The sequence below is a fragment of the Oncorhynchus gorbuscha genome, linkage group LG16, assembly GCF_021184085.1.
Source record: "Oncorhynchus gorbuscha isolate QuinsamMale2020 ecotype Even-year linkage group LG16, OgorEven_v1.0, whole genome shotgun sequence".
Classification (NCBI taxonomy): Eukaryota; Metazoa; Chordata; class Actinopteri; order Salmoniformes; family Salmonidae; genus Oncorhynchus; species Oncorhynchus gorbuscha.
In genome coordinates this window covers 89,533,704-89,544,054 of record NC_060188.1, presented here as the reverse complement: position 1 = coordinate 89,544,054, position 10,351 = coordinate 89,533,704, and the positions used below count along the sequence as shown (strand labels likewise).

Here is a 10,351-nt window from a genome sequence, read left to right as displayed (position 1 = left end):
CGAATGGAGCTCATCCAGTTTATTCTCCAGTGATCGCACGTTGGCCAATATAATGGATGCTGGAGGTGGGTTACACACTCGCCGACAAATTCTCACAAGGCACCCTGATCTCCGCCCCATGTATTTCCTTTGTTTCTTCATGCGAGTGATGGGGTTTTGGGCGTTGTCTGGGAGCAGCATTATATCTTTCACTTCAGTCTCATTAAAGAAAAAAAATCTTTGTCCAGTTCGAGGTGAGTAATCTCTGTTCTGATATCTATAAGTTAATTTTCAGTCACAAGAGATGTTAGAATCAACCGTATGTACAAAATAAGTTACAATGTAATAAAAACCACACAAAATAGAAGTTGGTTAAAAAGCTGTTAAAATCGCAGCCATCCCCTCCAGCGCCCTTCTTATCATCACTACTTTTATTGTTGTTGATATTCAGAATCATTATGTTATGGCTGTTATGGTAAAGAAACATGTATATATCCTTCATAACAACAGAGTAGGTATATACCTCCACCAAATAGCAAATCATTATAAATCATGAAACATGTCTGTATGATGTGGTCACGCAGCCTTTAGGTCACTTGAGGTGAAAGATGTGGCCACATCACAGGACTCGATAAAATATGTTGGTTAAATATGGCGAAAATTTACGAAAATACAACAAAGTAAGACTGGTTGGGCTACATTGTGAAAACAAAAGGTTGCGGTCGTTGTTTACGTTGTGAAAGAAATGCAGGCATGTGTCAGCCTACAACGTGTAATTTCAGCCTACAACGTCTAGGGATTCGACCAATAAGAAAGCGCCCTGTTGGCCCTACAGGCATTCCCATCATCCTCTCTGATTCAATGCTACGTCAGCAGTGGTACCAAAAGATGGCAGTGTCCATAGTAAACCGCCTGGCTGCTGAAGCGTGTTTATTAATATTTACTTTAATATTTCAACACAGTAATGCCAATAATATCGCCGCCGCTGCTTCGACTGCAGAAGCCCCAAACCGCAGGTTTGAATACAAGTACAGTTTCAAGGGACCGCACCTGTCTCAAGCCGACGGGAGTATTCCCTTTTGGGTACACAGTGGAAGTAAGTTTCAGTTTGTGACTGGTGCCGGTGGCTAGGCTAATTGCTGACCGTTATAAATCATTAGAATTAAGGTGAATCCGCTGCGATGGATATCTTGCCATTCTAGCCAGCGATTGTAAACTTAGCCATGTTGCATGTGGGGGAACATGTATGACACGTTTGTTGTAGCCAGTCGGCTACTGCCTGTAGCCCACTGAGGGGCAGTGGGCCTGATATCAAACTCGTTTCAACATGTCATGGCAGTGAAATGAGCAGCAGCATCAGACGGGGAGAGAAGCAGGAGAAGAGGAGAAAATACACAATATGCAGACATCAGTAAAGTTACCAAGTAGCTAGTTAACGTTAGCTACATTGAGTACTACCTACCTTGTCACGTTAATGCTTGCCAGATGCCTAAATCACCCTCAAAGTATACCATCTGGTGTTGCCAAGCTTACATTTAATTTGAACCGACACGGTATAATAGTTGAGGGGGTTCTTGTTAACAACGTTGCAGCCTATAGAAAATAAATATGGACATACAGATCATTCCAGGTTTTTTGAATCCTTGGAAAACATTACCGCAGCATTGCACACATGCAATAGCCAACATTGGGTTTCATAATATTATCAGAGAAAACGCGTTGCCTTTTAAAGGTTTAGTGAGCATTGTATGGGTTTTTATCTCTTTCCTATTGAATTGATCAGTCCTTCTACTAGCATGGGTTTGTGTAATGTAAAGGGTTAACAAATCAGTATCTTTAGAAGCAGTGCAAAGGTCCCGGACTGGTGTCAACTAACCCTGATTTAGGAGTCAATTTGACCATGTCCATTTCTTATCAGGGTACAGAACCTGGCATGTTTTACACACACACACACACACACACACACACACACACACACACACACACACACACACACACACACACACACACACACACACACACACACACACACACACACACACACACGATTGAACTACTGTGACATTTTTAATTTAGGCTCAAAATATACAAACTATTGTGGACCTTGGGTGTCTGCCAAACCCTTGACTGCAATGCTAACAATATTGGGCCTACCTATTGTCTTTACTTAAGGTTTCAGAATGTAATTAATCCATGTAAATGTTGTCCACAAAGAACCTTGAAATAATACAGCTCAGTAACACGTGTACATGTGTACATAGGCATAAGACACAATGATGTTACTAACCACAAGGCTTGTAAAGAAAATAACTTCTGGCCAATTGTTTACCCCGGACCAATACATAGTTGCACTATGGGCCATTATTGCTCGGGCAAGGCTCACTTACTTTACTTAGTTACGCTATAAACAGTTAAACAAGTATCTCTGGACATTCACAGTCAGTCACAAAGCTTCTGTACCGTACAGTCTGTTACAGTCATAACGGAACGGACCACTAGTGCTTCTGGTAACTGAGCTGTCTTCGCCTTCTGTCAGTAAGGGTTTGCACAGTATGACTTTACCCCAAACGTCTCGTGTCTATTCCAGATGCCATCCCCAGTGCCGATCAGGTCCGTATCACCCCCTCTCTCAGGAGTCAGAAGGGCTCGGTCTGGACCAAGTCCACGGTCAACTTTGACAACTGGGAAGCAGAGGTGACATTCCGTGTGTCTGGACGAGGGAGGATGGGAGCGGACGGCCTGGTAAGAGGAACACCACCTTGCCAAGTCAATTTTCCTTTATTATATAAAGATTGGGAAATTTACTCATGTCTAGCTTCCCACTAGGCATTTTCACACAGCATTTTCGTAACACAGGGCTATCCTTAAACATGGGTTAAATTTAGCCCAGGGCTAACCTACCCTCCTTTCACACAAGCTTTTCTTAACCCTGGGCTAACTGCAGTGTGCTTTAAAAACACTGGCCTCAGCATATGTATGCGTCTTGTTATTGTGAAGCTAGCCAAGAGAGAAGTAATACCTTCCTTCCTATGGCTTCCATATACTCTGACTCTAGCCCATAGAGAATGAGAGGATTCTTCTGTGTATCTGTCCCATTATGGCGTCTGTGAGCTCACTGGCAGCTCCGTTGAGGCCATCTCCATTTTGAAGTAGTCAGTTATCTTCTTCTGCTACTGTGTTTGCGCACAAGTATAATTAATTGGCTGATGACCTGGATGGAATTATGTGAACCTTCCTTAACCATAGGAAGGAAGTCCCACCCAGTTGACTACTTCAGAATAGAGTACCACAGCATGAGTCATAATACCCATGAAACCTTGTGGTCTAACAAGGAAATGGTTCCAGTTGTTTTTCCACCATTCATTTTTCCAATAGGTGATTTTAGAAATACTTAAAATAGGTGCTGTGTTTTGTGTAGGCTTACCCTGGCATGACTTTTTGATAACCATGTCAATTTCTTTTGGACAAGGTGATTTTTTTTCTTTTTTTCTCAATTTTGGGCACTTAGAGTCCTCTATCATTCTCTATGCTCAAGCCCTAGTCAGCCTACTGAGCTGAGCCAAGCTGTACTGGCCTGGTCACACACACATCCACCATAGTTGCTGGAGCCGTGCTGAAAAAATATGTGAAAATGAAATATTAGAGCCAGTACAGTATGTTTTGTGTGATAGGTATGCCTATTAATGTCCATTGAGTTACCTACGCCTATATCCCTGCAGCTATAGTCTGCTGGTAGTGAGTGTGGGGTTGTGCTGACCTTTCGGCTCAGACTACAGGTTAATCCCCTTATGTCTCCATGTCTGTCCTGTCCCTGTGTGGCTCAGAGGGGTAAAAGCGTGGCACTAGTAAACGCCAAGGTCGTGGGTTCAAGTCCTACATTATGCGTTCACTGTACTGTACATTTGACTGTATCTACTGTCCCTATATCGATCTCTCTTTCCCTCTGCTGCTCTACTGTTACCTATAGTTATTCAGACAGTTAAAATAAGTACTTTTGGACATTCACAGTCTCCGCGTCCTCATCCCTCTTACAGGCGATATGGTTCACTACTGCACAAGGCCTGGATGGTCCTGTCTATGGAGCCGCTGACAACTGGAACGGTGTCGGCATCTTCTTCGATTCCTTCGACAACGACGGGAAGGTTGGTGGTCAGATTTGATAATTTTATTACATTCATTTAATCAATTTACAATAAATGTATTTATTTAATTATGGGTAAAGCAAAAAAGTCAAAAGGATATTGCAAATCAATTCAGGTAAAATGTCAATTAACTGGTTTTTTTTTTCATACTGTCATTAATATTTCAAAATTCAAATACTACAATGCAAATAATAGGACATGTGGGTTAATACTGTACACACTTTCTTATCTTGATATAAATGTCTAATTCACATTTTCAAGTTGTAGCCTAGGTCTGATAGCATGTATTGGATGTAGTGAAAGAAGCAATAACCTTTTTAAAACCTAGATTAGGTAGATTACAAATCGTTGTTTGTTTTACTGTTTGTTGTAGAAAAATAACCCTGCTGTGCTGGTAGTGGGAAACAATGGCAAACTTGTTTATGATCACCCAAAGTAAGTCAACATTTCCTTCGCCTTACTGACATCACCAACTGAACATTTTACAACTTAAAAGAAGATTATAAAATATAATGATTTATTTGTGGTTGGAGATTATAATCCTCTCTCTCCTCCTAATCTCCCTGGGCAGTGAAAGCTGGAAATCACTTTTCTGTGCCATCTATGTGTTGGAGTTTACACCACTGTCTTCTGTGTCGTCACTACTCTGTGTTGTTTACACATTCATTGGAACTGTTTTCCTTCATTTCTGAGATCTCCAAACCCATGTATTTTCTGTTTGTATGGCCATCTATGTTGCACTATATTCTCTGTACTTGTTTCTCCTGCTGCTGCAGTGTGTGTCTCCTCTATACTTGTTATAAATCCAGGTCTTTTGTACTTTGTATTGTCGATGCTTGTGAGGATGAATGAATTTCCCTTCTTGTTATATATAAAGTAGTACTACTACTTCTAATACTACTTCTAATACTACTATGTAATGTGTCTTTAAAAAAAAAAATGGTGTTTTCTTTTCAGTGATGGCACGACTCAGGCCCTGGGGACATGCTTAAGAGACTTCCGTAACAAACCCTATCCTGTCAGAGCCAAAATAACATACTATAAAAGAACACTAACAGTAAGTAATAATAATAATAATATATGCCATTTAGCAGACGCTTTTATCCAAAGCGACTTACAGTCATGTGTGCATACATTCTACGTATGGGTGGTCCCGGGGATCGAACCCACTACCCTGGCGTTACAAGCGCCATGCTCTACCAACTGAGCTAACAAGTAAATGATCAATCCCCTCCAATCAAAAACCCGAGACAAATTTGACTGGTGTTTTTATATTGGCCATTTATTGAGAACACGATTTAAAATGATCAACAACCGAATGCATCAAACACAGAAATATGCCGTGCCTCCCGAGTGGCGCAGCGGTCTAAAGCACTACATCACTACAGATCCGGGTTCGATCTTGGATTTGTAGAGACCCATGAGGCGGCGCACAATTGGCACAGCGTCGTCCGGGTTAGGGGAGGGGTTGGCCGGCTGGGATGTCCTTGTCCCATCGCGCTCTAGCGACTCCTGTGGTGGGCCGCGTGCATGCACACTGACACGGTCGCCAGTTGTATGGTGTTTCCTCCAACGTATTGGTGTGGCTGGCTTCCGGGTTAAGCGAGCAGTGTGTCAAGAAGCAGTGCGGCTTGGCGTGGTTGTGTTTCGGAGGACGCATGCCTCTCCCGAGTCCGTACGTGAGCCACAGCGATGGGCCAAAACTGTAACTCACAATTTGGATATTAAGAAATTGGGGAGGAAAAGGGGTTAAACACTACACAATTCTAATGCATTTTAATTAATTGCACTTGGTAAATGTGCTAATAACATTGTCTGTCCTGTCAGGTGCTGATCAACAATGGTTTCACGCCAGATAAGGATGACTATGAGTTCTGTACAAAAGTGGACAACATGGTCATTCCACAGGAGGGCTACTTCGGCATCTCAGCTGCCACTGGGGGTCTAGCAGGTGGTTATCTTGGTAACAGTTTAATTGAGGCCTGCAGGTATAATGCATTATGATATGGTTGTAATGCATTATTAAACTTGCCATAAGCATGTAAAAAAAAAACCTTTTTACATGTAATCTCTTTCAAAGGAAATGTTTACTATTCCTAATTTATTTAGATTAAACTGCTTGAAATGTAAAATGTGGATATTGTTAGGTTTATAATGGTCAATCATGAAACAAATAATTTTGTTTAATCAAATTTAATGTGTTTCGTTTTGAATGTATCTTTTGCCTTCCAGACGATCATGATGTCCTGTCCTTCTTGACGTTCAGACTATCAGAGCCTGGCCAAGAACTGGTAACTAGATTTTCTTAGTTAAACTACTCATAGTCATAACTGTTACTGGTACAGTTTCCACTTAACACAAGTTAAACCACTTACAGTACCACTCAGTACAATTTTAAATGGAAGAGCATCAGAGTGAATCGTGTGCCCTATTTCTTCCATAGAGGTATGAGAAAGCATTATGTAAGTAAGGGGAGTACAGGGCATCAGTCTCTTCAGCGTTGGTTCACAGGGGTTGTTTTGTCCCATTTGAAGCCCCCACCTGAAGCGGAGATGCCCAAGCAGGACAAGGACAAGTACCAGGAGGAATTTGAGAACTTCCAGCAGGATCTGGACAAAAAGAAAGAGGACTACCAGAAGGAGCATCCGGACTTTCAGGGACAACCCAGTTAGTTTCACTCCATAATATTCCCCAGAATTCATCCTGTCTTTGCTATACATGTTATTATGCTACTTTTTTACATTCTAGATCAGGGATGGGCATTTTCTTTAATAGGCTGCGGGCAAATTAAAAAATGACATACTGTACAAGTCAAAAGTTGACACCTACTCATTCAAGGGTTTTTCCTTTATTTTTTACTATTTTTATACATTGTAGAATAATAGTGAAGACATCAAAACTATGAAATAACACATGGAATCATGAGGTAAGCAAAAAAATATATATTTGAGATTCTTCAAAGTAGCCACCCTTTGCCTTGACAGCTATGCACAATCTTGGCATTCTCTCAACCAGCTTTGAGGTAGTCACTTGGAATGCATATCAATTAGCAGGTGTGCCTTGTTAATTTGTGGAATTTATTTCCTTCTTAATGCGTTTGAGCCAATCAGTTGTGTTTTGACAAGGTAGGGCTGTATTCTGTATACCACCCCTATTTGGTAAAATACCAAGTCCAAGAACAGCTCAAATAAGCAAAGAGAAACGACAGTCTATCATTAAGACATGAAGATCAGTCAATGTGGAACATTTCAAGGACTTTGAACGTTTCTTCAAGTGCAGTAGCAAAAACCATCAAGAGCTATGATGAAGCTGGCTCTCATGAGGACCGCCACAGGAAAGGAAGACCCAGAGTTACCTCTGCTGCAGAGGATAAGTTCATTCGAGTTACCAGCCTTAGAAATTGCAGCCAAAATAAATGCTTCAGAGTTCAAGTAACAGACCCATCTCAACCTCATCTATTCAGAGGAGACTCAGTGAATCAGGCCTTCATTTAAAATTGTTGTTTTTTATTTAACCAGGTAGGCTAGTTGAGAACAAGTTCTCATTTACAACTGCGACCTGGCCAAGATAAAGCAAAGCAGTGTGACACAAACAACAATACAGAGTTACACATGGAGTAAACAATAAACAAGCCAATAACACAATAAACAAGTCAATGACACAGTAGAAAAAAAGAGTCTATATACAGTGTGTGCAAAAGGCATGAGGAGGTAGGCAATAATGGGCCATAGTAGTGAAGAATTACAATTTACCAGATTAACACTGGAGTGAGCAGATGATGATGTGCAAGTAGAGATACTGGTGTGCAAAAGAGCAGAAAAGTAAATAAAAACAGTATGGGGATGAGGTAGATTGGGTGGGCTATTTACAGATGGACTATGGTCAAATTACTGCAAAGAAACCACTACTAAAGGACACCAATAAGAAGAAGAGGTTTGCTTGGGCCAAGAAACGGGAGCCGCAGACATTAGACCGGTGGAAATTGGTCCCTCTGTCTCATGGAACCAAAAATCTCACATTTGGACCCAACAGCTGTGTCTTTGTGAGACGCAGAATAGGGTCCCACCGTGAAGCATGGAGGAGGACAGTGCTGGTGACACTGTCAGTGATTTTATTTAGAATTCAAGGCATACTTAACCAGCATGGCAACCACAGCATTCTGCAGTGGTACTCAATTCCATCAGGTTTGCGCTTAGTGGGACTATTGTTTGTATTTGTCAACAGGACAATGACCCTAGACACCTCCAGGCTGTATAAGGGCTATTTGACCAAGAAGGAGAGTGATGGAGTGCTGCATCAGATTACCTGGCCTCCACTATCACCCAACCTCAACCCAATTGAGATGGTTTGGGATGAGTTGGACAGCAGAGTGAAGAAAGAGCAGCCAACAAGTGCTCAGCATATGTTGGAACTCTGTTGGAAAAGCATTCCAGGTGAAGCTGGTTGAGAGAATGCCAAGAGTGTGCAAAGCTGTCATCAAGGCAAAGGGTGGCTACTTTGAATAATCTGAAATGTAAAATATATTTGGATTTGTTTAACACTTTTTTTTTGGTTACTTCATGATTCCATATGTTATTTCATAGTTGTAGCTTACCTTCACTATGATTCTACAAGGTAGAACATAGTAAAAATAAAAACCCTTGTAGATAGACATATATATAGATGTCTATCTATAGCCTTAGTCTTATATATATATCAGAGCCTGGCCATCTAGATTCACTTATTACATTACATTACATTTAAGTCATTTAGCAGACGCTCTTACTTATGTAAATATGATATTTCTATTTTTTATACATTTGTACAAACCTGTTTTTGCATTACATTAAGGGATATTGTGTGTAAATTAATGAGGGGGGGGGCAATTTAATCCATTTTCGAATAAGGCTGTAAACCTGATTAATTCAAAAGGTCTGAATACTTTCCGAATGCCCTCCATAAAACTCTCAACAGTAAGAGATCAGTCGAGGTTTCAGCTTACTGTTAGAATAGTAGAATACACAAGGTACGATTTGGACATTAGTCGTGCTTCAGCAGTCACTCAATCATTTCATGTCAGCTATTTTTAGATTTGTTAAGTTAGTCTAGCGGACAGCTATTTGAACTCGAAGTAATCATGGTCGAATTACTGACTGGGGTAGGACCTGTTTTTGATAATCAGTTGTATTAAAAACTGCAGACATTTACCTCCCTCCTATAGAAAAGTTTGTTGAATTACAGAAAATTAGCGGGAAAAGTGTGTGTGGGGGGGGGGGGATATGTCCAGATGCTAATCACAGATGCTAATCACAGATGCTAATCACAGATGCTGATCACAGATGCTAACCACAGATGCCATTAAGACGTTCTTCTGTCTGATCTGTGTAGTTGAGGACATGTATGAGAGTGTGAACGACAGAGAGATCCGCCAAGTGTTTGAGGGCCAGAACCGGATCCACCTGGAGATCAAGCAGCTTCACCATCAGCTGGCCGTGATCCTGGACGAACAGCGGCGCTACGTATCCGTGGCTACCGACGAGATCTCCAAGCGCCAAGGGGAGTCTGGAGGACAGGTGGGACAGGTAGGAAGTCTAGGAAGACCACGAGCGCACATGCATATAAACACACTCATAAAAAAGCACACACACATACAGTAAGTATATTGTTCATATCAATAGAGCCACACACACATACTGAAGTTTTATAATTTGACTAAAAAAAGGATCATGACATGTTTTTATGTTTATTGAATTCTTCAGGCTCCGAGTCAAGAGATGGGTGCAGTGGTTGCAACACAACAGGAAGTACTGAGGAACCTGAACGAGTTGAGGTGGGTACTGTAACAGCAATTGTTTTGTTATTACTCCTTAACTGTATTTATCACACACAGTACTGTACGTAAGATCTGATATTCCAGACAAACAAGCTATTGTTTTTCAATCCAGGCCATAAATAAATCCTTTTTAAATCTCATATTTAATCTCACAACACAATACTCCGCTGCCGCAGGTGTCTCAGCCTAGACCCAATAATCTGCACATTTTGTTTGTCTCTTGCTTCCCAGTCTGAAATCCCCCCCCCCCCTGTAGGATTTACTATGATACCTTAACTACAAGCCCCCAAGACTATGATACCTTAAACCTCCTCCACTACACCCCCCCCCAGTGGGATAGACACCTTGTCTCCCCAGGAGCTCATCCCTAATCCATATTTACCTTCAGCTTTTGTTTGCTGACTTTCGCTGTGTTTTG

At 41.3% G+C, this 10,351-nt stretch overlaps 1 protein-coding gene across 1 annotated transcript in view; it reads left to right on the top strand.

Annotated features, from left to right (window-relative positions):
• The first annotated feature begins 834 nt into the window (after positions 1–834).
• lman1 (lectin, mannose-binding, 1) overlaps positions 835–10,351 on the top strand; it is a 29,766-nt gene continuing 20,249 nt past the window's right edge. The window contains exons 1-10 of the mRNA XM_046307265.1: positions 835–1,075; positions 2,567–2,721; positions 4,014–4,121; positions 4,495–4,556; positions 5,079–5,178; positions 5,949–6,072; positions 6,354–6,412; positions 6,656–6,788; positions 9,489–9,682; positions 9,860–9,930. Coding sequence (XP_046163221.1) covers positions 841–1,075; positions 2,567–2,721; positions 4,014–4,121; positions 4,495–4,556; positions 5,079–5,178; positions 5,949–6,072; positions 6,354–6,412; positions 6,656–6,788; positions 9,489–9,682; positions 9,860–9,930 — 1,241 coding nt within the window. The 5' untranslated portion in view covers positions 835–840. The remainder of the gene's footprint in view (positions 1,076–2,566; positions 2,722–4,013; positions 4,122–4,494; positions 4,557–5,078; positions 5,179–5,948; positions 6,073–6,353; positions 6,413–6,655; positions 6,789–9,488; positions 9,683–9,859; positions 9,931–10,351) is intronic.